Here is a 26,234-nt window from a genome sequence, read left to right on the forward strand (position 1 = left end):
TGTATTCTTTGTTATCTTGGTTCTATCATATAACTTGTGTTCTTTTGTTGTTTCTATCGAATTATTTAAACTGTGTCCAATACCTGATTGAGCCATATGCTTTAATTCCAAACATCTGCATTGCTTTATTCGATCATATTTAGTAAATGGAGATAGTCCCCTCTACTAACTAGATTTGATAGTCCTGGATTCATTCTCCCTCTCGAGTAGCCTGTGTGCAGCCAAATTTTAACTCTGGCTTAGACACAGTTACATTTGGCTGCTTACAGTGATATAAAAGCACCATGAATAATTTTTTTGACATTAAATTTTAAATAATTTATTGGACTTTTTTTTTTTACAAATGGCTAGCTATGAGTAGATTTGACTATCAAAGGTTGTTTTTTTCGTCTTGAAATTTCTGTTACAGAATGGTTGGTTCAAGTATGATAATATTCTGACATAAAGCATCTGAAATTTTAGAACATTAAACATTAAGTATGCTTTCAGGTATGCTCTTGGTTCCAAAGGTTATTTATTCTCTCTTCAGTCCTTGATGCAAATAAACCAGAACCTCTGGAGCCCAGGGTAACCTCCAAGCTTTTCAGCTATACAAAGTCCAGGTAAGTAAGTTATTTAAGAAAGATGGCAGATAAAGGCTTAAAATAACATTTCAGTCATACTTACGTCCCAGTCAGAACTGGAACTTGTCCAGTCAAACCTTTGTCTTGCCAGTTATTTTGACCGGCTATGAGCCAGAAATGAGGTATGACTGAGCTAAAACTAATTTGGCCAGTGAATACTGATCAGTGCACTGACTAGCTGTTATTTTAAGCCCTGCAAATTACAGGATAAAGGTGGATGGCAAAAATATTTGCAAACTGAACAAATCAAGTTACTATGAAAACTATACATCGTTCAGGGCATGGACAGTTTGGTAGGGACTGATGATAATGCCTGTAAAAACTTGTTTATCCATGTTTATTCTTGTTCACCTTTGAATAAAAATGCCTGACGCTCGTGAGTGTCACTGTTGCTATCTCTTCTTAAATCCATATTTCTTTCTTTCATAAAACAAGTCTGTTTTGGAGCTTCCTAAATTGACAATCTTTGGACAACCATCTCTCTGTTTAAAGGAAAAAAGTAATACATAAGGACATCTGCAATCATCATTTACTATCATTCTGATATTGGCATCCTCAAGCCTTTTTAAAAACTTTAAAACCATAAAAACTAAGTTGATTATTATTTAAATTGTCAACCAGAGATCTATTGGCCAATCCAACAAACCAAAGTAAAAAAAAAATTGTTAAAATGGTTGGCACATTAACATCACAATGCAAATTGTTATAAACACTATGTTCACCTATGTCCCTTTGGTATGCACTAACTTTACATATAGTTCCTCAAGGGTGAATATATAGACTTTTCTATTTTCTCAGCTGCCTTTACATTCGATAAAAATCAAACAAAAACATTAAATTTTGTCTTACATCTTTTTCCTGTACTGTACATTCTTTGCAATAGTAAGCATCTGATACACCAGGTCCTCCACAAATCACACAACGTCCTTGATATGATCCATAGTTGCATTCATCACATATTCTGACCAGCGTACATGGACGCACATAGGAATCACATATCACACATTTACCATCACCTGAAAGAATTCATAAGCATATATTATTTATTTATTCATTAAAAAAACTTTATTAGCAAAGAGATGACGAAAAAATGCATAAAGGTTGTTGACAGGGAGGAACTAAATCCCTATATGACGTCAACCCCTACTAATGGAGAACCATGAGGCCTGCACTTCTCATCAAGAAAAATGGCTGTTTGACAACGACTTGCTTCGCATTCTAGTGCTATAAGAGCTCAGGTAGCCCAAACTCCAGTTTAGTTGAGTATAGAGTATATAGTAGGGATTGGCAGAACACTTGAGAAGTGTTGAGAAGCACTCTGCTATGTGTTGAGCTTCCCCTAACACTTCTCTCGTATTCTGCTGACCCCTGCATGCTTTATAACTGCAAACAGTGCGTTTTCAATTTCTTCAATAATTTTACAATGTTCCTAATTTGGAAGTATGCAAAATACTTTTTGCTGTTATTTTGGATGTCAATATGTTGGTTATTTAAGCATCCATTCCACCTCTCCCTCTCATATTTCCACTTGATACCCAGCAGAAACAGTGTTTGGGCTGCCTATGACACAAAGCTTTCTTTAAAACTTTCATGGCCAGTTCAGTGCAGTGTGACTGCAACTGTTTGGAATTAGATAAAATCTGAGCCTTCACCAAAAATTAAAGTTGCATGGGTATATGCTTATGGAGACTTATTAGATTCAAAGTATAAAGTCAGCTACTACTCGTTTAAAACGTCTCGTAGACTGAAATCATTCCTATTCAGTAATGACAATTAACTTGTACACGTGCATACTAAGTGGAAGAGATTTTTCCTTTGGTACTTACATTTCTCACACAGTCGACCGATTGCTATAAAAACAAGAAAAGAATATTCATTAATGAATATACAATAGGTTTGACAAAGGAAAGGTGGATTCTATATTAAATAGCTCACCAACACCGGGTTGTTTTCTGCACATAATCAAATCTGGATGATGCTTCGCCATCTTGAAAAACGTGCTGACACCGTTTTCCCAAATGCACTCGGGGCTGCCTTTTATTCCCAGTCCCCTAAGAGCAGAAAATGCAGGAAGCCCAAGCCTACGTTATCCTTGCGTGGCAACAAATTTTGTACTTGCGGTAGACATCCTTGCGGTAGCGACTCAAGGGAAATAGGCGGGGTTAGAAGACTATAACTATTAGCGCAAATTTTATCGTGATATACTCTAGTCCACGTAAATCATGCATTATAAATAAATGCGCAATACGCGCTCTGTCAGACAAATGCCCGATATATCAGATACACCAACTTGCAAGAACATTGACATACGAAAATAGAACATTAGTGATTTAGTGGGATAGGAATTATATTAAAAAACAAAAGAAGATCACTGAAGCTGAACTTTTTCTTTTGTCTTTTAATGTATTCCTTTCTCACTAAATTACTAATGTTCTATTTTCGTATGTCAACGTTCTTGCAAGTAGGTGTGTCTAATATTTTGTTTAGTTACGTTCGCGCCGTATACGTACATTCCGAGGTGAGGTAATACTACACGGATCGACAACGAAATATAGTCCAACCTGTGTCGCAACATTTCTTTATCATAAGGAGTAAGATTTTTAAAACGCTTTTCCGCTTTTGAATGGAGCGGGAGGCTTGATTGGGGGGCTGTTAAAAGGGTTACTAAAGTAACTATTTCCACACTAAAGCAGGTGTCTGAATAAACGAGAATGTAGTCCACACGCTTATCCCCGCTTCCCTTTTTTGGTTTGCATATGCTTATCGCGAAAAGGAAGCCAAAAAAAAGGCCAAAGGAGGCCGGGGCAGCTTCTGGACGAAGGTGGATGACTGTCCTGTTATCAGTGAGCGGAATCAGTACGTTAAGTGCAGATCGACTGTACAATTTACCTGGCAATTCAATTTTATTGAATTTATCTTACTATATTTTTATAAACTTTCCTTCACTGAAAAAAATGTTTGTACTTTCTTGGTCATTGGTAATTATTCGATTTTTTTTTTTTTTTTTTTTTTTTTTGCTTATTAAAAACAATTAGCAAGAACGGCTTTCATTGTCCACCCTGTAGCATGTCGTAAACCAGCTTCGCTGTTACGACGTCTTCGACGGCAAGTCCTGAAATTAAACAAGAAAATCATGCCTCAGCGTTACACCATCCTATTTAGGAGACGATAGTGGCTTGCAATAATGGTCACTCTCAAATGACCTCCCTTGGAAAGCAGTGCGTACTAGGCTAGTTCTTGGTTAATTCTCAGAAAATAGACCTCTTCGGCTTAGGATAATGTTGTCCTCATTTCAGATCACGTGTCATTCCCTTGAGAATACGATTTTTTGTTTGAGCTGTATGCGCTGTATTCATGTGTCTTATGTGCAACCGAGCGCAAACCTTAAACAAAGAAATGATACTCTAGGAAATGACATGTGGTCTGAAGAATGAAAATTGATTTTCAGCCGCACCGGAATAAAAATACTAAGGAATAAAAGGCGATTTGTAACGAGACAAAAGCATGCTTAAGCCCAAAGCTAAAGGGGTCTATGTTTTGGACATTTGAACTGGAGCACACTATTGGATAACAAACAGACGAGTAATTTTCCTTCATGCATACCCAGTGATTTAAAGATTTTCGTTTTCGTCAAGGGTACTTTTAGATGACCAGAAATAACATCACCAACTTCGCCTTCTACAGTGGCCTAAAAAAAAACATGACAAAGCATAAGTAATAAATAACGAAAGAAGGAAGCGATAACGAAGGAAGGAAGAAGCTTTAACTAACCTCCGTTTGCACGACGTCACCAGCTTCTGCCAAAGCAGCTTCTTTACTGTCAGCAACGATAAAACTAGTTCGCATAAGATCGTCGTCCAGTTCCCGCCACATTGGACGAGGTGCTCCGACGGCTGGAAAGAAACAAACATTAGTTAAAATATAATTTTAATTTACTACACTGATTACCTCAATAAGCCTTTTCATAGTTTAAGAATCGATTCCACTGCGCATGCGATTTTATCCCGAATTTCTCGCCTTCTTTTGTTTAATTAAGAACAAAAGAAGGTTTAGACAAAACAAGGTGAGAAATTCGGGATAAAATCGCATGCGCAGTGGAATCGATTCTTAAACCATGAAAAGGCTTATACTTGCATCATTCAGGTACAGGAGGGGCACTTGCATTTACCCTTGCCCTCGAGTGCTGAAAAAACCCATGTAAAAACTAATTCTTCCATTTCAGTTATCCATTTCTTTAAACGCCCACATTTTATCGATCTGGAAAGATTATAAAGCCCTTTCACTATCCAGTGATGACCCTCTCGATCCTTTACCATTTATAACAGCTCCTTCCTTGACCCACTTTCCTTTCAGAATAGGTTCAGTAGCAAAGGTAGCTGTTACTATCACATCTGCTTCAGACACAGCTTCCTCAACCGAACCGCAGCACTTTGCCTGGATGTCTTCTGCAAACTTCTGAGCATTAGCAGCTGTGCGGCTCCACACTTTCACCTGTGGTAGGAAAATATCATGAAAGTCAATAAATGAACGTGGAAAAAGCTTTTTTTAAATAAAAGGAACAGGTCATTTATTACACATCAAGACATTTCAATGCTTGCTATAGATTTTAACTGCATATTAAACGACTTATGTAGCTTAGTACGCGCGATTTGATTGGTCAATAACTGTATAAGATGTTTCCGTATAAAGAAGGCGCGGGCAACAAAATCCAGCAACTTTTCGCAAAAAATTGTTGCTTCGCAAGTGCCCGAGCAAGTGTTGCTCGTATCACTACGCCGCACGCAACAATTTTTTGCCATTACAAAGTGAAGGGAGTGGTAATACACACGGAGTGGTAATACGAGCAAAATCTGATCTGCAATTTGCAATGCAACAATGTTGCGCGTCAGATAAGTTGCGCGATTTTGTCAGCTCGCACCGTACCTTCTTGAATCTAGAGTTTTTTTTCTTTGCACAATAATGATTTTTTTGCGCGCGAAGTGGTAATACGAGTAACATTTGCTCGGCAAATTGCAACGCAACCGTGTTTCGCGACAGGTTGCTCAATTTTGTTGCTCGTTTTATTGTTTTTCGATAATAAAGATAATGATGACTTCACTTTTGATTGTAAATAATAAAGATGGTGATGATAAAAAAAATTTAAGAGGATGTTTCCGGAGTGTCTCACCTCTGTGAATGATTTCACATGTCTCATCGCTTCGGCATGACTTCTTGCCTGAGTTCCTGAACCAAGGATTGCTAGCACTTTGGCATCTTTATTAGCAAGATACTATAGATTGGATAGGATATCATTATTAACTACGCATAAAATTCTATTTATAGCAGTACTGAAACATCAGGGCCAGATCCAGGAATTTTAGAAGAGGGGTGACTATCTATTACAAAGGTTTTACCAGGAATTTGAGGAAAAGGGGGTGACTGTTACTAACGATATACTGACAAATTTGAGCAAAAGGGGGGTGGCTAGTCAACTATTTTACTACCTTGAATCCGCCCCTGAACATTTGTTAATATGTGTGAAGTGGGACTACGATTATGATAGCCTGGCCTATTACAGTTTCATGATATGAAACTGAAAATGAGAGAGGACGCTGATTTTTGAGCCTTGATAGATTTATTTATCTATTGGCAGCCACAGTCTTCTGCTCTAATAAAAAGTAAAAGTGATCATCTAATCACAGTTGCTTTTGAAGTAATTCCATTTGCAATAGGGGTGGGAATAGAATATTAGAATAAAATTCAATATTGGCCATATGGTAATAATAATAATAATAATAATAATAATAATAATAATAATAATAAACTTTATTTAACACAGAATCCATAAAGTTAAATCTTATTTACAATGGAGCTGTGTAAAATACACACACACACACACACACACAAAATGTACCTTTGTAGCTACTGCTGAAGCTGCTGCTGTTCTCATTTCTGTGATGACTTCTCCATCCATCAGCTAAGAGAGTTTATACCAAATCTTACACAAATTATGAATGCATACTGGAGCATTCTTTATACACCTAGCTTTATAAAGGTTGTTGTAGCCATAGAAGATAGGCGATAATCAATAGGTCACTCCAAGACCAAAAGAAATTATGGCTTTGTATGCATTCACTTGTGATTGATCGATTGTGGCAGTTAGGTGGACCGTGATGCTTTGACTGCTACTGCTAGTCTTCATCAGGTGATGGTGTAGACTGGAAGGTGGTCTTCTAAAATACCATCAGTCTGGCTCCCTTGAGGATCAGGCAAGAGGGAGCCAGACTGACCGTTTATAAGAAGTCCACCTTCCAGTCTACACCATCGCCAGATGAAGACTAGCAGTAGCAGTCAAAACATCATGGTCCACCTAACTAACACAATTGGGAAAAAACTTAATATAGATGTTCTTTGATTTATATATCTAAAATGGATAATCCTTTTCATTTTAATTTTAGAATTGAATCAAATAAATTATTTTACTTTTTTTAGGAGTTTGTCTTGAATTTTCTCCCTCACTTACAGCTTGTAGTGATCCATTTTCTGGATTAAACAAAAGTACTATTGCTTGATGAGAGGGTAAGCCCTTCTTGTCATTCTCTGGATAGACAGATACCAGCTTTGTACCAAGTGCACTTGCTTTTCCAGAAAATCCTGGCATGGCCAAAAACAATCTAAAGACAAAATACATAAGAAGCCCCTTTCAAAAGTCTTTCCTTGAGAGTGAATTATTGTGAAGTACTTCAATTAAAGTGAGGTACTGCACAATCGTACTGTACACTGATCCAGCCTCAATAATATAAGGGGAAAGTTCATTTGATATGCCGAGGGGGTGGGTTGGGGGGGGGGGGGGGTGTGAAGATTTCTCCTCAAAAACCCCCCCTTTCATGTCCCAAAACATTTTGGTCCCCCCCTCCCCCCACACACATGCATATCTTCATGCATCCCCCCTCCCCCATCAGTATGTAAATGAACTTTCCCTTAAGGCTCCTACATTTAGTTCTCTGCTCACCATTCTTTGTATACTCAGACATGACATTCATTCAGTTCATAATCTTGCAGTCCAGACGATTAGCTATAATTAAAGGCTTCTGGTTATATTAGGAGCAGATAAGTTTTTCATTAAAAACTACTTTATATATTCCATTATCTCAAGGTTTTTAGTCTAATGAATTATTTAACTCACAGAGGCATCACCTTATTACGAATAAACTTTCCTAAAGTAAAGCTTCCACATACGAAAAAACGTACCCTTTGTGTTGCTCAACCGGTATCCTACTTCGCAAAGGTTGCACAACTTGGCCCTGATCTTTGTCCGAGAAGTCTCTCAAAGCATTTTCTACTGCAGTTATCAACTCAGGATACTTCAATAGACCTTTGATACGGGCTCCATCGATATAACTTACACCTGCCATCTTTTGAAATCCTCGATTCCCAAGAGCCGACCTACCTATGGTCGACCTAATTATGAACTGCATTTGATTATATTATATGAACCATTCAAAAGCCTACGTTCCTCTTGGTCAGTTCCGGTACTGACCAAGAGGAATGTGGGCTTTGGGTCGATTCTTATTGGTCAATATTTTATCCAATAGTCAACCAGTTTATATCAGTGGGTGGGTGGGAGCGGAAATATATTAGATCACTTTTCCAAGCCGCCATCTTGTCGTGTTGACTGTCCAGAGTCCACGGCAATAAAACGTATAATTTCACCTCCAAAAAACCCCTAGAAAAGCTTTCTTGGTGTCATAATGTCAGGGAAAGAAGTACACGAGCTTACTATCACCCCAATTACTTGTTTCGCCTTTAACAAGGCTCGCAATCGTAAGTGTTGTAATTTCACTGCTTGGTTTCCGGGTGGAAAGATGTGACTCTGGATGTGACTGAAGACTGAGCGTGTTGTTTAAAATTTGTTCTTTTAGAGCTGGCGATCTGTCCTAATGACAACACTGTTCACATCTATAAGAAATCGGGGAACAAGTGGACAGCAGACGTAGTTTTAAATGAGGTAAATGACTAGTTTCTATGCTTATAACCCGGAGCAGTCAATCGATAAAAATCGATATCGATTTTGCCGATCGATAAATCGATAACAATCGATAACGCTGATTTGATAGACTCTTCCACAGTCTCTCGCTCGTCCGTTCCGTCTCCACGCTTAGAGACTGTAACGGTACAATGACTGAAAGGAAAACTTGGACCCAGCGTGCTTTGGGAACCAAAATACTTGTCCACAGTCTCTCTCGTTTCAATATTTTCAAGATGGCGGCAAAAACGAGAGAGACTGTGGACGAGTATTTTGGTTCCCAAAGCACGCTGGGTCCAAGTTTTCAGGACCCATAACTGCTTTCGGTCATTGTACCGTTACAGTCTCTAAGCGTGGAGACGGAACGGATGAGCGAGAGACTGTGGAAGAGTCTACTGATTTGATTGATATCGATTGTATCTATCAATCGTTAAAAATCGAACTCACACTAAATTTTTTTATCGATTTTTATCGATTGATTGATTATATACATATCGATTTTTTTCGATTTATGTTCTTGAACAATTTCTATCAATGATCGTACGAGGGTCGTGTGGCTACGGATTTACACCACCGGCAATTACTCTTTCGTAACCATAGCTTGACACAAACTAGGAGTTTGTTATAGTGATCAGTGAACAGACAGCAAAAGTACTTGGATAATTAGCTGCCTGATCTACATATAAGTACTTGTGAATTAATAGTTATAAAATCTATTGCACTATCATCGATATTTTCGAATACTTTCCGTGATATAAAGCTGATTATATGATTGTACTCATTATTGGATCGAATTAAAGCTGTCAAATCTTGATCGATAAAAATCGATTAAATCGATAAAAATCGATTAAATTGATAAAAATCGAACTCACACCAATTTTTTTTATCGATTTTAAACGATTTCCCATAAAGATCGATACAAATCAGCTGATTTCTATCGATTTTTATTGATTGACTACTCCGGGTTATAAGCGTTAATCAGTTCAAATCTGATAGACAATGTTATATGTTCTTTGTGTGTTATAGCATGGCCAGCGTGTTACTGATATGGATTGGGGACAGGAGAGTAATCGTCTGGTCACTTGTGGTGCTGTAAGTACAATCATATGTGTTAGGAATGCATTCATTCGCCTAGCACCCATCCGTCCTTCTTGTTGAAGGTTGCAATGTCTGTTAAAGGGTGAGGCCCTATTAAGGGGGGGGGGGGGGAGGGGGTGTCCTCCGTCTGAATTTTACAAATACTTATGTCAAAATTCTGAAACATTCTCATGTCCCTTGTCAGAAATTACCCCTCCTAACAAGGCATTGCTGTCTGTAATTCATTACAGCAGCTTGTTGTTTGGTACTAGTTTGCAGCGCTAATGTCGCAGTTTCAAGGACATGATGCTTGTCAGAATTTACTTCTAACAGGGCCTCAAGGGTGGATCTAGGGGTGATGATATATACACCTAAAATTATACAGTCACTAGCAAAAGAAACAAAGTTTTATATAAAAATCAGCCCCTAGCTAGTTTTCATTTAGTTACTGATGCCTCCTTAATCTGTATATAAAAGAGAAAAATCAGCTAAATGAGCTAAGACACTAATTTAAGAAAAAGACAGCAAAGTCATGTCCCACAACTGCTCACCTTTTTATTGTACAAAACAGGACAGGAATGCTTATGTATGGACCTTGAATGATGGGCAGTGGAAACCTATGCTTGTGATTCTGCGTATTAACCGTGCAGCCACCTGTGTCCGTTGGTCTCCAAAAGGTAAGAATTGAAGTTAGATTAGATATGCTGAACAAGTGAACTTGTAGTCATACTTTTTGAATAATGCTGTCATAGCAGATATACAATGTGAATGGCAAAATACTATTTTTTTGAAAGCAGAAATCTTTATTTTGGCTCTTATAAACAGGAATTGTCAATTTGTATCATAAATGTATTATATTAAAGAGTTTTAGATTGACTTTTTTTCTTTCACGTTTTCCTGTATTTTACTGTACCTTTTACAAAACTTCTTGACAAAGACCAGCATTCTTTTGTTTATCTACTACTTGGAGATTTTTGCTATTCTTTTTCACTAATTTTAAAGAATGTCTAAATGGTCAACTGACTTTTCACGTTTGCTGTGAATGTAAATCTAAAACTCTCTATTATCATAAGTTGCACTCCAACTTGCAACGATATTTGATAAGTGTTTGCAAAATAGTATCATTTTTATCTCTGCAGAGGACAAATTTGCAGTTGGCAGTGGTGCTCGATTGATCTCTGTTTGCTACTTTGAGAAGGATAATGACTGGTAAGTGAATACCATACTAATTGAATATATATCTCTCTGCTTATAATCCATTAGCATTTAATCAACTAAATGATGGGAAGCCAAAGAAGACTGAATGAAACTACTCTAGTATTTCTATGCAGTAACACTGTCATGTACAACTTGAACAAACTTCAGTATTAGGAACTCACTTAGAAATCATGATTTTTTTGTGTCACACACAGGTGGGTTAGCAAGCACATCAAGAAGCCTATTCGCTCAACCATTCTGAGCATTGATTGGCATCCAAACAATCTTCTTCTGGCCTCTGGTTCTTCTGACTTTAAAGCAAGGTATAGTAACCCTTTGTGTAAAATACAACTGCAATAGATTTTTTTGAGTTCAGTAAACTGGATGCATTGTGATCTAGCTTTAGCATTATAACAACACTATATAAGGCTTGGGAAACGAAAACAATTTTGCAACCAAGCAAGACCACAATGCATCACGTTGCTCATCTCCAAAAAGGCCTGTAAAGATGTGATGACCATACTTCTAGTATTATTAACTTACTAGTTTAGGAAACCACCTTAGGAAGAAAACAAAGCATTCATTTCCAGCAATAGGGACACCCTATCTCTGTGTGAATGGTACAGTACAGTAAGTTCCCCCACTGACGATGGATTTGTCAAGAAGTTAGGTTGATACACAAGCATATCAACGTGAAGAAATCATTCCTTGACTGCAGCAAAAGTTTAGCTATCTTCAACCATGAGTCTCTATAGTGAGACTTTCAAGCTTTTGCAAATAACATTCTCTTTGTCAATGTACATAGTGTTGGATGATTGGCAGACAATATGATATAATATGCAATAGAATTTGGGCATTGATATATCACCTTAGTAGGGTGGTGTTTGGGATGTTCACCAGATCAGTATTGGTATAGATGAATGCATATAAGATAGGATTCTTTATCTATCCATTCCAACAAATTTACAGTATACCCAAACTTTTGATTTCCTTAAAGAATTTTCTCAGCCTTCATCAAGGATGTAGATGGCAAGACCAACTGTGACACAGAGTGGGGAAAGAAGGCAGCATTTGGTAACTGTCTTGCTGAATTCTCCACTGGTAGTGGTGGCTGGGTCCATGGAGTGTCATTCTCTGCTTCTGGTCACAAGCTTGCATGGGTTGGTCATGACTCTAGCATCAGTGTGGTGAATGCTGACCATGATAACAAGGTTGTCACTGTGCACACTAATTTCCTTCCTTTGCGGCAGTGCTTGTGGATCACTGAGCACAGTATTGTAGCTGCAGGTAACTTGTATGAAGTCGTAATCAATATCTTCATCTCTCTATTCTTGTGCTATGCGGGTCAGAACCATAATAGGTTTAGAGGGAGTGAGAGAGAAAATATTCTCATTAAGAGTATTATCTTATGCCTTAGTCTTTCAACTTTTGAGGAAAAAATAATCAACCATAAACAGAACAATTTAGATTTTACATGCTGCAGATGTTGAAACAGTTTTGAATTTTCATTAGCTTAAATTAAAATTTTTTCGTTGAAAAATAATTTTGAATTTAAATTGCCTTTGTTGAAGAGTGTTTCTTCTCCCTTTCCAAAAATCAACTTAGAACTAAATTTTCATTTGATCAGGGAATGAGGGCTATAGGTTCATTAGCCACTGGGTATTAATTACCCTTAATCATCAAGGATGATGGAGAACTTTTGGGGGGGGGGGGGGGGGTTCCAGGGGGTAATCTCTTTTTTCCTTCATAACAGAACTCAAACTAAAATGAAATGAGAAGTCATTCTCATAAAAAGGCTTTGCCATCACTAATTATTTACAAACAATTTACATTTGTGTTTATCTTAATAGGCCATAACAACTTGCCGTATCTTTTCACTCATGATGACAATGATAAGTTGACCTTCATTGAGAAGATGGATGCACCCAAAAAGAAGGAAGACACTGGGACAATGAGTGCCATGGCTAAGTTCCGTACCTTGGACAAGAAGGGGCAAGGTGCTGATGAATCCAGCAGTTCATCGTCAAACACAACTCACCAGAATGCCATCAAGTGAGTAGAAGTCAAAACATAAAAATTGCTTTATCAGATATTCAAGTCCCAATTTCTTGAATCAAGTTAAAAAACAAATTGGTATTGATATTGGTGAGACACCCTAGATTAGCCTTCTAAAATTCAATTTTTTTCAGGAAAAAAGAGCTAAAGAGAAACTAATGATAGTGAAAAAATTAAAATTATGAAGAAGTTTGAAGTCAAAGCAGTAATATAGTCGTACAAAAAGGGCAAATTACCATTTCATGACTTTTTTACATTTTTATAGCAAACTGGAGCTCTACTCAGGAACCAAAGATGGTGCCACAAAGTTTGTCACCTCTGGCATTGATGGGCGTCTTGTGATTTGGGACATCAAGGTATGCAGTAACATTCAAACCTTTCAATGCTCCAGTTTCAATTTTTCTGTTCTACAGGGTTAGCCTCTATTTTGTATGGAATTGCTTTAAATATTCATGCATTACAGTAAACGTCCATGGAATTTCAAAGTGTTTGTATTATTGAAGTTGTGCATTCTTTACTCTACCATTGGTATTTATGAACTGACACTGAAATGAGGCTAACCCCTGTATAAATGAGCCTGCAATCAAGGAGCACAGCAGTATTTGACTAATTCGTAAACAGTCTATTTTATGCTTTCAAGTTTCTGTTTTAATGGGGGCTGGGTGGGTGGGGTTTTCTACTGTTATCTCATGTTGGCTCAAATAAACACATGTTGATGCTTGTTTGTTGCTTTCTTTCAGACATTGGTGTCTTCTATTTCTGGCTTGAAGATTGCTTGAAGCTGAAATCTGGAAAACAGAATCCACAGCTATATTCCTAATATTCATTTACTCTGCACTTACAATTTTTATGAGGATCATTTCCTGTGTCTTAATGATACAAGAAAAATCCTTCCCTTCTTTTTATTTTTATATGTTTGTTAATGGTTAACATTATTTTTCGAAAATAAAGAAACAATGACAGATGCTATAGTATTGTGTTATTAATTTGTTTTGTTTTGTGTAAGATCCTGGAGTGGGACAGAGGGTTAATATCTTGGTGTATTACTGAAAAGCCAACCATACTTCAAAACATTTGTGTATCTGTAGATTTGTAACCCACTACTTAATAAAACAGAGTTTTTACAGCTCTTTTTATGTCAACCCTAAGAAATTTAAGATTTCTTGGTTGTTAAAGTTCTGTCAATCGTCCCTGTCACAGTTCCTGGCACCATCTTGAAAGGTAGCCCTGCCTTTCACAGAAGTGAGATGAAAGGGTGAGCTTGCAATGATAGAGACCTTTTTTTAACACCTTGAACAATTATTATTATTCATTCATCTAGCTCACTTTATCATTGCAAGCTCACACCTTTCAAGATGGCAAAGGGAACTGTGAAGGGGAGCATTGACTTGGTGGAAGCCAAAATTATTATACATAACTTTACTGTGTGCCTGTAGTTGTATGGATTCCAGTGACAAGTATTGTGCCCCACTATACATTGGCTTGGATAAATTGCATCAAGGGGTGTGTGTGTGCAGTTCTTAGATACTAGATACTACACTCCTCAGATATATTACTTTATACTCTTTGTTGCTTGTGGAGCATAATGCGAGGCACAGATCTCTTGTATCAATCTGTCCCTTGTTTCTGTAGCAAATTGGTTTTTTTACAGGAATGGGTCGCAGTGGTAGCCCAATGCCCAACCCCTCCTTTCTTACCTCATTTCAACCCGGCTTGGGACTGGCTACTGTGGATTTCCTAAGGTTTAAAAACAGGCATATTCATTAGATATGTATACTTCTAAGTTAGCTTATGCTAATTGGTTATGGGCTTCCTGTGGAATACGCACCGTATCGAGGTCGTCTTCTCGCACAGCTTTCAAAATGGCGACCTAGCGACCAAAAGTTTGTTTTCAACTTTTCTACAAAATGTCTTGAAATTTAAAAAATACCGATCAAAAAGAACTCTAAAGAGCACAAATACTAAACTACCTTCATTCTGGTACTAAAAACACGACGATATCAAAATGGTAAGGTATCAAAATTCTACATATTTATTCCGTTGTCTTGACAGTATCGCGTTTGTTTTGGCTATTAATTTTGCCATATTTTTTACTCAATTTTTTCTTTTTTTAAAAAGATTCTGTCAAGGACCAAGCCAGCCATGGGCCCCGGCTCGGGAACTACAGTTTCTTCTGCAAAAGACACGAAAAAGAAGAGAAAATTGCCGAAGTTTGAGGACTTCTTGCAAATGAGAGATTTTACTGGCGCTTTGACTCTTCTAGAGGTACAGTCTTTCATGGGTTTCATCTCTATTTTCTTAAGCTCTTACACTGACGAAAAAGGATTTATCATAAAATATATTTAAGTGCTTATTCTTAAATTTTGTATAGAAAACATAAATATGATACATCTAATATTTGTACATTTTTATTTTTTTGTTCATTGAAGTCAATATTCGTCTCATTTTTCCTTTTTTTTTTGTCTTTGTTTTTGTAATGTTCTCAAGTTTAACCGTAATTCCGGGAAAGGCAATGAAGAAATGAGTCTTTGGATTGCCTACTGTGCCTTCCATCTTAGTGACTACAAGAAGGCAATGGAGGTAAGATGAGTGATTTATTGAAAAAATAGAAGAGTGAAAAAAGTGCACTGAAGGGGAAGCTTGATATGTAAGCAAGTGCTTCTCACGCTTGTCAAGTGCTTTCTATACGTATTGATGAAACTATATATCTGGAAGGGGACGTGGGGGAGGGGGACTTGGGGGAGGGGGATGGAGGGAGGAGGATGTGGGGGAGGGGGACGTGGGGGAGAGGGACGTGGGGGAGGGAGAGCTAAAAACTACAAATCCACAAAAAATATCCAAAATTTAGAATCCATAAAGGGAATTAAAGAAAGATCAAAATGTTAAAAATCTACATTTCTAGATGTAATCAAAAAAGCTGTTACTCAAAAAACTGCATGTAAAATTTTCCAAATTATCAAATCCAAAACCTCTGCCTCTACCTGAAATGGTCTGTCAGACTGATAGCAAAATATGTTATTCATTGCTCTACAGGAGTATCTTGCTCTAACAAAGAGTGAAGCATGTCATCCTGACGTCTGGATGAATCTGGCAGGTTGTTATTTTTTCTTGGGCATGTACCAAGAAGCTCAGTCTGTCTCAGATAAAGGTAGACCATTTTGTACTAAATATGCCATTCTAATATATAGCCCTCCAACCCGGCCCCCATACCATACCACACCACCCTACCCACTCCCCCCAATAAATTAATTTCCCCACCAGTTTTGATTTATTTGCTTATTTTATCTTGAATATGAAATTTAGTATTATTTTAGAAGTGCACTGTTATATATTAGCCCCTTAAATCCAAAATTGGCTCCAAAATTGGCTCCATCATTGGCTCCATGGTGCCAGTGTTACTCAGTTTTAAAAACTTGGACAACTCCAGAATTCTTTGGATGGTATGGGAAGCTAAAGAAAATGCTTCTTCTTCAATCAGTACATGTAATAATTAGTCAAGCTGAACAATGCCATTTATTTTTATTTCAGCACCTAAAAGCAGACTTCAAAACAGACTTCTCTTCCACCTCTCCCACAAGGTTTGCATTCTTGTGATGTTTGTGCATCTTAAGGATTGGTTCCATCTTTATACTGTGATTAATATTCTTGTTTAATTACTATAATAGTTTAATGATGAAAAGAAGTTGATGGGTTTCCATCAGAATCTACAAGATATCATAGAAGACCAGGTAAGAGCATGAAAAATAAAACCTACTAAATGGATAGGGTATAAGCTTGGATTATCAGCGCAAATTATATAATGTTGTGGTTTATATTTCACCTGGGTTTGATATATAGACACCAGAAGCAAATATAGAGTTATAGTGCATACTGATATCATTTATTGCCAATGCTTCAAATCTTTAAGAGAAGCAAGCTTTATTAAGTATATAAATCTGATCATTATTGATAATTTATGAGTATAAGACCCCTTGTCTTTCAATTCATCTAACAGCTAAGTCTTGCATCCATTCATTACCTGCGAAGTCATTATCAAGAGGCCATTGATATTTACAAGAGAATCTTGTTGGATAACAGGTATGATATACGCAGTCGGTATTAGCATAAGACAGTTTATAACCCTTGACATATCCAGTGTTGCTCGGCGGTCTGCAGTGTCAAGACTAATAATAACAATAATTAAGTGGAGGGGAATTAAACAGTAGCAAGATTTTGTGATTATAGTTTTGAAAAAAAATTTTGGAATAGGACTCTTAGTTCCTTTCAATATAATTGCTATGCCTCAAAGTTGTTGTTAAAGTTGATATTTAGCATGATATTTGATTTTGCAGAGATTATTTGGCACTCAATGTCTATGTAGCATTATGCTACTACAAGCTGGACTATTATGATGTCTCACAAGAAGTGTTAGCTGTCTATCTACAGCATTATCCTGACAGGTACATCTAATGAAATAATAGCATGAATATGGGAAGGACTATAGAACATTTTTCATGAGTAAGTCGTACTGTACCCATATGTATTGTGAATCAGTGAATTACCAAAATACAATGGGAAGCCATTTCCATGTTATGACATGTCATATGGTTTATATTTGTAACAGTTTTAATTGCATAGTAATACATATGTTTGAAGCTCATATAAAAATGAAGGACTCTATGGCAGGCAGATAGAGTAAGAAGTATGGAAAATAGAGCACTATAAACAAATCATAAATCATACTTGTACAAAAACATTAAAATAATGTAAAATCATTAGAGAATTGCTGAGGTATTACAAAATATATATGAGCTCAAAAGGAGGGGGAAAGATTGCAAAGTTTTGGAGAATTACCATTAAAAAATTATTTATAAACAAAGTGATTGGTTTATTGAATGTACTAATAGTCATTCCTTATGTTTCCAGTGCAACAGCAGTAAATCTGAAGGCATGCAACCATTTCCGATTATACAACGGCAAAGCTGCAGAAGCAGAATTGAAGTCACTTCAAGAAAATGCAAGCCCTTCTTTCAGCTTTGCTGCTGATCTTATAAAACATAACTTGGTAGGTTTATGTAGGTCTCATCCTATAATGTCTAAATTTGAGAATTTAAGATGGCTGCCCTAGGGGTAATAAAAAAAAGTCTACTGACATGTAGTTCCTTTGAGCCCTTTTCTTACCAAATCTCAGATTGATCATTTATCACTTCTATGATAAATAGATCTGTGTAAGAATTTCATAATTAGTAACGACTATGCAAACGCTAGCTCCTGCTTCTCTTACTGAGATACTTTCATTTCATTCTATTTATAGGTGGTGTTCAGAGGAGGAGAAGGTGCTCTCCAAGTGCTACCTCCTCTGGTTGATGTTATACCTGAAGCAAGACTTAACTTGGTAAATCTTGTAGATTCTTGAGAATACTTCAATATTATAATAAATGAGTTTATAGCCTAATGACAATTTTTGACAATATTATTAGTGACTCTGACCGCCTTTAATTTGCCATGACAACCCCACCAGAGAACAATACACCTTTTCCTTATTCATTGCTTCATTGCCTCTTCCCACACTTTGTTTACTTATACGCGCTTCACACATTTTCATCATCAATCTGATGAAGGCTATCACTAGTCATAGCCGAAACGTCATATTTTTACCAAATCTATGTGCTTTATTCATAATCTTACATTCAGTAATTTCATTTGTATGCATACATACACTTTTGTCATTTAATACATGGTTTAACTGATAATCATACTTTTCTTTTTTTTTTATCACACTCAGGTTATCTATTATTTAAGACAAGGTATGTTTTGTGGCTGTGTATAGTATCTATATTATAACAGGGTTTTGATGGAGGGGGTTAATATTGATGATGGGGGGGAGGGCAGATAAAACTCTGCTATAACATGTCTTTATGCAGCAGTATTGAATGGGATAAACTTCCTGCAACCCTACTATCCACTTTCTCTGACACACAGTCTTACCACTTTTTTCATTGCTATGTACTGATTGCAACAACAGTGTCACGACATGGAAATCAGCCAATACACTGCCGTCAATCAAATAAATTGCTAGGGTACATAAGGTGTACATAAGAAGGTAAATGGAAGACTAATCTAAGGATTCATTTGGTTGATGGTAGTCAATTAATCAATTTCTATTTGGCAACACTGTTGTTTTGATCAGAGTCTAGCAATGAAAACAGTGGTAAATACTTTTACATGTCGTAAGGTGCTAAGGTATATACCTAGTACGGGTGTCTAGGTTCTTTGTATAAAAAGGTGTTAGAGGGGGTGCGATGTCAGAGAAACAGTCATGAATATGGTTTCTTTTTTCTTATTACTTGTGCAGATGATGTTGTAGAAGCTTATAACCTGATCAAAGACTTGGAACCAACCACACCCCAGGTATGAGCATCAATCGGTAAAGAATGAAGTTTGAGCTTCTAATGAAGCCATTTGAAGATTAAAATAATTTATCATAGACCATTTGAATTAAGGGCATAGCTTTAACCCTTTATAATTATACAGCTTCTCATTAATCCCATATAGGGAACTGTCCAATTATTTTCTTAATTGGACAGGTCTTGTTGATATGGGATTAATTAGGCAGCTATATAATTGATAGGTAATGGGATTTCATGCTTCCCAATCAAGAAATAATTAGACTGGAAAAATTCCTCTGACTGCCAAATTGGACACAGCCTATGGCCTCATCCAATTTTGTCAGTCCTCGGAATTTTCCTCGTCCAATGCATGGAGTCCTATTACATATACAAATTTGTCATTTGCCTTAATTTAAGCCCAGAGTGTACACCAAGTTACACTATAAGATAGTAATTAATACATGTGAATGTTTTGTTACCAATACAGGAGTACATCTTGAAAGGAGTTGTGAATGCTTCTCTTGGACAAGAACAAGGATCTGTAAGTCCATTATAAGTTCATTGTATTAGGGTCACTAGTCAAAGCAGATTATTATTCATGTAGCTATGCAATCAGATTTTGTTATTGTTATTCAATTTGTGCATCTGAGCCTATGAAGCAGTTTACAGGCTGTTGTAACAAGATCTAGACAAGCCAGTATTGGCCATTAGCTCACCAAGAGTCTCCTCCTGTAGGTTAGAATTTCTCAAAAAAACAAAAGTAGTTGTCTTGTGGCAAGTCTACCTGCAGCTCAGTGGTAGAGCCTCCAAATAAAATACCGCAGGGCCATGCATATGTGCTCTAGGGACTGCCTTTCCTTACTTTTGCTGAGACATGCTGAATAATTTCATCTCCTATTAATGCCAGCAAAAATTGTTTATTTCTATACTTCACTGACATGTTTTTTTATGTACATGTAATTATTTATTATACAGAGGGAGCATCTAAAGATTGCACAGCAATATTTCCAATTGGTTGGAGGTTCTGCTAGTGAATGTGGTAAGATATTTATTGAAGAAATAAAGATGGGTCAGACTAGATATCAAGATTGAACTGAGGAAAACAGACAACTGAAGTACATTTCCCCCATCAGCCATACTCCTACTGAATATCAGGTGGGGCAGATTTAGGGGATTGGTGCAGGGGGTGTGCACCCCCTTTTTAGATCAGCCTATATGACTACTGCATTATTGAAGCTCAAGTTTGTAAACGTTGTGATCATAAATTGTGCACCCCCTACTAAAAGAACTCTGTATCTGCCCTTGCGTTAAAGGCAGTTCTAGTTCTACAAGTTTTTATTACCGTCATATATGGGTTTAGCAAAGAGACCTTTTTTGCAGACACTATTCCTGGTCGTCAGTGCATGGCAGCATGTTTTTTCCTCCTCAAACAGTTTGAAGATGTCTTGATATACCTGAATTCGATCAAGGTAATTTATAGCTCTTATCAAATAAGATTTGACATAGTATGTCTTGCTTTTTTCATTACTTGTTACAGTACCAACCGCTTACCAACACCTTACCAACACCTTACCATGTTCCTAGTTAGTGTGTCCACACTACTGTAATTCAATTGAAAACTTGCTTATCCTAATCTTGTCTAACAATTTTTCCAGAGTTACTTTTACAATGATGATACATTCAACTTCAACTATGCCCAGGCTAAAGCAGCTGTTGGTAACTACAAGGAAGCAGAGGAGGTAAGCTTGGCTGGCCAGCCATAAGACAGTGCAGTGAGGTCAGGGAGATAGGGATCCTAGTTTTTCAAGACTGAAACTTGACCATCACTGAAAGATGTTGAGGATTTAAGCACATTTTCATGAGTAGTTATAGATAAAAGGATCAATGCTTTAAGTCATTAGCCAGCTGTTACCTTTGGGGAAGTGCTTTTAAGGAGGCTTCATGTATTAACGAAACATTTCTTTGAAACATTTCCACAGATATTTCTGTTGATACAGTCAGAGAAGATCAAGAATGATTACACATACCTCAGCTGGTTGGCCAGATGCTGTAAGTCCCGTTGAACATTATATTATCCATTTTCCCATTACATATTTTTCATTTACTACCAACACAATTATGGTGTTCGATGTCCGAGGATCGGATTGGATTGAGTGTTAGGGTCATAGGCAAAGAAGGGAGGGAAAGATTATATTCTTCTTACTGATAAAAAAATAAGTGTTCTAAATCTTGCGTTCTGATTGGTTGGGAGCGCGTGCATTATGAGAGCACACAGCACGTGCACGCACTTTCTATTTTGTCGTTGGTGTCCAAGATAATGTCTACTCTGATTTGCATCTTATAAAAGAAATAATAAAGCTTGCTTAATCCTGTGCTGTGTGAAGTTATAAATCACTTGATGACTGGCAAAACACTTGAAAAGTGTTTAGAAGCACATGATTACTTGAAAAGGGTTGAGAAGTACAAGATTACTTAAAAGTGAAAACATTCATTTCACTGTGGTAAGTTTTTTTAACCAAAACATTTGCAGCAATCTAACCTAAGCTTCTGTAACTTGTCCATCATTTTTTCCAGACATCATGAACCACAAGGCAAGACTAGCCTGGGAACTCTACCTCAAGATGGAAACATCAGGAGAGTCTTTTAGCTTGTTGCAACTGGTTGCTAATGACTGCTATAAGGTACTGTAATAGTACATACTGAAACAAAGTGGTATCATTTTTCTTTCTTTCTTTCTTTTTTTTTTTTTTTTTTTTATCTCCTGGCTGTTGCGCCCCTTTTTTTATTCTTTGAAACCAAAAATGGATGAGCAAGTAAATTAGTGCCTAATAATTAGTGCCTTAAAAAACATCCATTCAGCCGTTGTATATTCTTCGGTATTCCACACTTTCTTCCCATCATGCGTTAACGTTTTCAGTGGTGTGAGGTAAAACAGCTATGATACGATGCTTGCTCGTGGCACACCATGGAATTATTCCACTTGTCAAATATATTTTCTTGCATATACATATACTGTAGCTTTTCAGGTGACTAACTTTATTGAAAAGTATAAAGGCACACACGTGATTGATCGTTTGTACGAAGAAAAAATACTAGAAGACACTCCTGGAATATTCTCCTCAAAGCCATTGCATAGCCAATATGTATCTATGTATTTTTCCAACCAAACCCTTCATCTTTTGTTCTTTTCAGATGGGTCAGTTCTATTACGCAGCTAAAGCGTTCGACGTGCTTGAAAGACTGGACCCTAATCCTGAATATTGGGAGGGGAAACGAGGCGCATGCGTTGGAATATTCCAGCAAATCATTGCAGGCCACGAACCAAGGTATGGAGAACAGATAAATTGATAGGGTAGTAAGAAGAAAATGAACTCATGATGAATCAATGGGTGCTTGGGAAAAGTTGTCTAACAGAGTAGATTTAGTAGGTTGCGAAAATTATTATTATTATTAATTTTTTATTATTATTTTATTATTAATATTATTACACGTTGAATCATTTACTTGCGAGCGATTATGATTCTCGCTAGCGACGCAAGCAGACATTACTCAAAGCTAGTGCATGTTCTTTCTTACTATGCAATCTCGTACCCAGAGCCTGCGTTTCTTCTGGCCTGCGGCGAAGAAGGGCTCTGGCATAATCCATTTTTTGAGACCAGGATTTCTTGGACTTCCGGTATAACAGCGCACGCGTTCAAAGACTTGCCAAAAATAAAAATAAAAATTTCCAGATTTTCAATTTTTACTATTATTTTGACTTTGATTATTTTGATCGGTTATATCTAGCTTTCCGAAAATTGCGCATGCGCCAAAATGTGGATTATGCCAGAGCCCTCGTTCTTCGCCGAAGGCCAGAAGAAACGCAGGATCTGAATACGAGATCGCTTACTATGAAAAGAAGCGACGCAAGCGCAAGAGAACGAAAGATTTTGTTTTTCTTGCTTAGGCTTGTGCTTGCGTCGGTTTGCTTCGCTAGTGCATGAGAACCTAGCTTAAACGAGAGCACTCCTTTATATAGCTTGCCGCCATGGAACAGTAAGGTACATCCGTATCAGAAATTTTTCTTAGTCACAAATTTATTGACTTAATTTTTTATAGGGAAACTCTTCGAGATGTTCTTCAAATCCTACGCAACACAGCCAACCCGCAAGTGGAGTACATTATCCGCACTATGAAAAAATGGGCCAAAGAGAATCGCGTACCCGTCTCGTAACTCTTTTCCGTTCTAGCAGACTTCCTGTAGAAGAGATGTCCCTTGCTAAGTATGACGGGACGTGGGTATTGAATATCTTCATTATCAAAAAGGCACGCTTATAGAGCCTTTGCTCATGGATAAGCATTTTCTAAGATATCTAACGAAGTGCATTGTGGGATTGCTTGGGTTCAACATACCTTATATGGTTTTTGTACCCAAGCTAGACCAAGATGCACTTTATCAGTTGTTTGACGAATTCGGAAAAGGGCTGCAGCTAGTGGTTATTAGAGTCATGCATTTGACTTCACATTAGCGGACCCAAGGTGAATTCCAAGCGTATGTCTGTTAACTAGAAAGACAGTATATAGCATCCTTTTACGATTTTACATTACTCTTTATTTTTATTCTGAAAATTCTAAAGGGGTTGTTGCTAGCCACCCAATCAATCCCTTGGTTGTGCCCTTACTTGAGTAATCTTTCGCAAAGTGATTACCTCTGCGTGTAAATATGAATCAGTTTTCGTCAAAAGACCATGAAGGACAGGTCCTTCATTGTCTCTTGGTCTTCGCTACAGTATTTGCTAACTGTAATCGTGAAATATTTATTTCAAAGTAAACTACATCTTCACCCATCTTTGGATAATGTCTAAATGATGTGTGCGCATGTTACATTTTGTACATTTGTATCAAGGGTGTCGGTAAAAAGGACGCAAATTTCGCAGCAATCTTCAAGACCTCAGTTTTTACTGTACGCAAGATTTCTCTGTGTGCACTTAGTAAAAGGTTGCGCCTTTTGTCAATATATAGCAAAAAAAATTACTATGGAAATGAACTCTACTTTATTCACTCCTCGAAAAAGACAATTTGTAGAAGACATTTGTTGAATACTCGCTGCTAGCGCAATGAGTAGTTAACACTTCCCTTTCTTATTATCATTTTATTTTGCCTTAAAAAAATTTTCATTCGTCTAAATGCAGCCTTGGCCCGGTTGTACAAAGGGTGGATAGCGCTATCCGAAGGATAAATCCTTATTCAGTGGATAATTTATTGGATAACAGCATCGACTTATCCACTGGATAAGGATGTATCCGTTGGATCACACTTTCTCATACGCATTAATAATTCATGACTAAACCAACCAATCAATGGGCTATTTTTGGGTCACATGATGTTACTTGAAACCTGGTAAGGTCATGTGAAAGGACTGAATTCAGTCTGTAGTAACTGGAACAAAATTAATTCAGTCCTAGGACTGAATTAATTTTGTTCCAGTTAATCCAAGTCGAATAATAATGAGCATGATTCGCCTCGGACTGGAACTAATTGCTTGGACTTGAAATCCCGTCAAGTCCTCATTGTCGGCTTTGAAATATCACATCCACCCTTCGTACAACGGGGCCCAGGCCTTTCGTCAAAATTTGAATCGCGCGCGCGCATATCATTATGACGTCATTAATTCAACTATCACGTAATTGAAAATTATGACACGATCCATGCACAACTTGTTTTTCACGGAAGATGGTAGAAAGTCAAGTTGTTGACCTTTGACGGTTGGATTTCCCTTATAGCTTTATCCGTTATTGCTAACGGGGGAAAAATATGGAAATGTGACGAAAAATAGTTAAGTTTAATCGGTAAGTTTGCTATTTGTTGTACTGACTTCCTTTCTTGGTAGAAAGTCAGAAGTTGTTGACCTTTGACGGTTGGATTTCCCTTATAGCTTTATCCCTTATTGCTAACGGGGGAAAAATACGGAAAGGTGACGAAAAATAGATAAGTTTAATCGGTAAGTTTGCTATTTGTTGTACTGACTTCCTTTCTTGGTAGAAAGTCAGAAGTTGTTGACCTTTGATGGTTGGATTTCCCTTATAGCTTTATCCCTTATTGCTAACGGAGAAAAAATACGGAAATGTGACGAAAAATAGATAAGTTTAATCGGTAAGTTTGCTATTTATTGTACTGACTTTCTGGACAGTAAGCGGTTTGAGTCAGCGCGTAAAGTCTATAAGACTGAACGACACCTGATTGTTCGGTTGAGCATTAGACTGTTGTGCGGTTGTGCGAGAAGTTCCGGTTCAATCCCCGGCCAGACCAACACTCAAGGTCTTAGTAATTGAGGAAAAAATGCAGGCTATTTTTATAATTACATCTACTAATGGTTCAACTTTCAAGTGGTTGAGCTCTTTCGTTTCTCCACACTTCATCTTAACTAACCAATATCCAGTGAGCATGTAAAGATCCTGGAATCGACCATCCTTAGTGTCTACACCTTATACTAACCACCTCTTATGGTTGTAAAGAGGTTTTTAGTATACGCATAGAAAGAACACGCTATATGAGTCGTAAATCCTTCGGGATGTTCTCCCAAATTCAACCTTGGTCCAACATGGGTCAAGTATTAGGCAGTTGGCCTCGGCTTTAATGTCTGGTAACTTTGACTCTATTCATTAAAGTCACGATACATTCCTTTTAAAAGTGACCACATGAAGTCAACTTGAGATGACTTGATATCTGCATCATATGCAGTGAGTAGAGTTTGTTAGCTCTCCTTTTATTTGATAGTTTTCGCCGGTTTTCCTGCCTCTGCAAAACGTAACAAGCTAAATTAGAATGAAGCTCAATTTAGAGGACATACCAATAGGTTTCCAACCCTGACTTGTTATATCTGTGAGTTCGTCGTGCACTGACTTTGATCAGCCCAAAGGGTCGTTTCAG

At 37.3% G+C, this 26,234-nt stretch overlaps 4 protein-coding genes across 5 annotated transcripts; 2 read left to right on the plus strand and 2 right to left on the minus strand.

The window, feature by feature from the left end:
• Nucleotides 1-797: 797 nt before the first annotated feature.
• On the minus strand, nt 798-2,622 carry LOC116291233 (PHD finger-like domain-containing protein 5A). The gene is made up of 4 exons (XM_031698373.2): nt 2,559-2,622; nt 2,450-2,473; nt 1,473-1,639; nt 798-1,105 (listed from the first exon to the last, which is right to left on the minus strand). Exons 1-4 carry the CDS (start codon nt 2,608-2,610, stop codon nt 1,016-1,018), a joined length of 333 nt encoding a protein of 110 aa, XP_031554233.1. The 5' UTR covers nt 2,611-2,622; the 3' UTR covers nt 798-1,015.
• An 895-nt stretch (nt 2,623-3,517) lies between these two features.
• Nucleotides 3,518-8,235, minus strand: LOC116291186 (ketimine reductase mu-crystallin). Of its 2 annotated transcripts, XM_089031799.1 has the most exons (9): nt 7,854-8,235; nt 7,615-7,677; nt 7,126-7,276; nt 6,517-6,579; nt 5,791-5,892; nt 4,937-5,114; nt 4,395-4,516; nt 4,227-4,311; nt 3,518-3,735 (listed from the first exon to the last, which is right to left on the minus strand). In XM_089031799.1, exons 3-9 carry the CDS (start codon nt 7,261-7,263, stop codon nt 3,671-3,673), a joined length of 753 nt encoding a protein of 250 aa, XP_088887925.1. In that variant the 5' UTR covers nt 7,264-7,276; nt 7,615-7,677; nt 7,854-8,235; the 3' UTR covers nt 3,518-3,670. The 2 variants fall into 2 exon arrangements, with proteins under 2 accessions (XP_088887925.1, XP_031554176.2); XM_031698316.2 differs by lacking the exon at nt 7,615-7,677.
• Nucleotides 8,232-13,922, plus strand: LOC116291185 (actin-related protein 2/3 complex subunit 1A). The gene is made up of 10 exons (XM_031698315.2): nt 8,232-8,426; nt 8,525-8,610; nt 9,655-9,720; nt 10,277-10,382; nt 10,845-10,914; nt 11,118-11,225; nt 11,900-12,189; nt 12,753-12,954; nt 13,223-13,313; nt 13,698-13,922. Exons 1-10 carry the CDS (start codon nt 8,354-8,356, stop codon nt 13,734-13,736), a joined length of 1,131 nt encoding a protein of 376 aa, XP_031554175.1. The 5' UTR covers nt 8,232-8,353; the 3' UTR covers nt 13,737-13,922.
• An 892-nt stretch (nt 13,923-14,814) lies between these two features.
• On the plus strand, nt 14,815-24,151 carry LOC116291216 (intraflagellar transport protein 56). Its single transcript, XM_031698357.2, has 20 exons — nt 14,815-14,965; nt 15,076-15,222; nt 15,445-15,537; nt 15,991-16,105; nt 16,486-16,535; nt 16,623-16,685; nt 16,952-17,034; nt 17,289-17,396; nt 17,863-18,001; nt 18,251-18,331; nt 18,722-18,743; nt 19,292-19,347; nt 19,813-19,866; nt 20,301-20,364; nt 20,706-20,794; nt 20,981-21,064; nt 21,305-21,374; nt 21,900-22,006; nt 22,518-22,651; nt 23,424-24,151. Exons 1-20 carry the CDS (start codon nt 14,963-14,965, stop codon nt 23,536-23,538), a joined length of 1,677 nt encoding a protein of 558 aa, XP_031554217.1. The 5' UTR covers nt 14,815-14,962; the 3' UTR covers nt 23,539-24,151.
• The last annotated feature ends 2,083 nt before the right edge of the window (nt 24,152-26,234 follow it).

Source organism: Actinia tenebrosa, unplaced genomic scaffold, assembly GCF_029948245.1.
Source record: "Actinia tenebrosa isolate PJP-AT-01 unplaced genomic scaffold, QUT_ActTen_1.0 PGA_scaffold17__23_contigs__length_9995812, whole genome shotgun sequence".
NCBI classification, from domain to species: Eukaryota; Metazoa; Cnidaria; class Anthozoa; order Actiniaria; family Actiniidae; genus Actinia; species Actinia tenebrosa.

Excerpts from the sequence above, each read along its gene's own strand:
- LOC116291233 (XM_031698373.2), bottom strand. The coding sequence starts at position 2,610 with ATGGCGAAGCATCATCCAGATTTGATTATGTGCAGAAAACAACCCGGT. Across the intron at positions 2,474-2,558 it reads CAGAAAACAACCCGGTGTTG|CAATCGGTCGACTGTGTGAG; the intron begins GTGAGCTATTTA and ends TTGTTTTTATAG. Across the intron at positions 1,640-2,449 it reads CGGTCGACTGTGTGAGAAAT|GTGATGGTAAATGTGTGATA; the intron begins GTAAGTACCAAA and ends GAATTCTTTCAG.
- LOC116291186 (XM_031698316.2), bottom strand. The coding sequence starts at position 8,080 with ATGCAGTTCATAATTAGGTCGACCATAGGTAGGTCGGCTCTTGGGAAT. Across the intron at positions 7,277-7,853 it reads CCGGTTGAGCAACACAAAGG|ATTGTTTTTGGCCATGCCAG; the intron begins GTACGTTTTTTC and ends TTTTGTCTTTAG. Across the intron at positions 5,893-6,516 it reads CTTCAGCAGTAGCTACAAAG|TATCTTGCTAATAAAGATGC; the intron begins GTACATTTTGTG and ends TCCAATCTATAG.
- LOC116291185 (XM_031698315.2), top strand. The coding sequence starts at position 8,354 with ATGTCAGGGAAAGAAGTACACGAGCTTACTATCACCCCAATTACTTGT. Across the intron at positions 8,427-8,524 it reads CTTTAACAAGGCTCGCAATC|AGCTGGCGATCTGTCCTAAT; the intron begins GTAAGTGTTGTA and ends TTGTTCTTTTAG. Across the intron at positions 12,955-13,222 it reads ACTCACCAGAATGCCATCAA|CAAACTGGAGCTCTACTCAG; the intron begins GTGAGTAGAAGT and ends ACATTTTTATAG.
- LOC116291216 (XM_031698357.2), top strand. Across the intron at positions 19,348-19,812 it reads TGGAACCAACCACACCCCAG|GAGTACATCTTGAAAGGAGT; the intron begins GTATGAGCATCA and ends TTACCAATACAG. Across the intron at positions 22,652-23,423 it reads ATTGCAGGCCACGAACCAAG|GGAAACTCTTCGAGATGTTC; the intron begins GTATGGAGAACA and ends AATTTTTTATAG.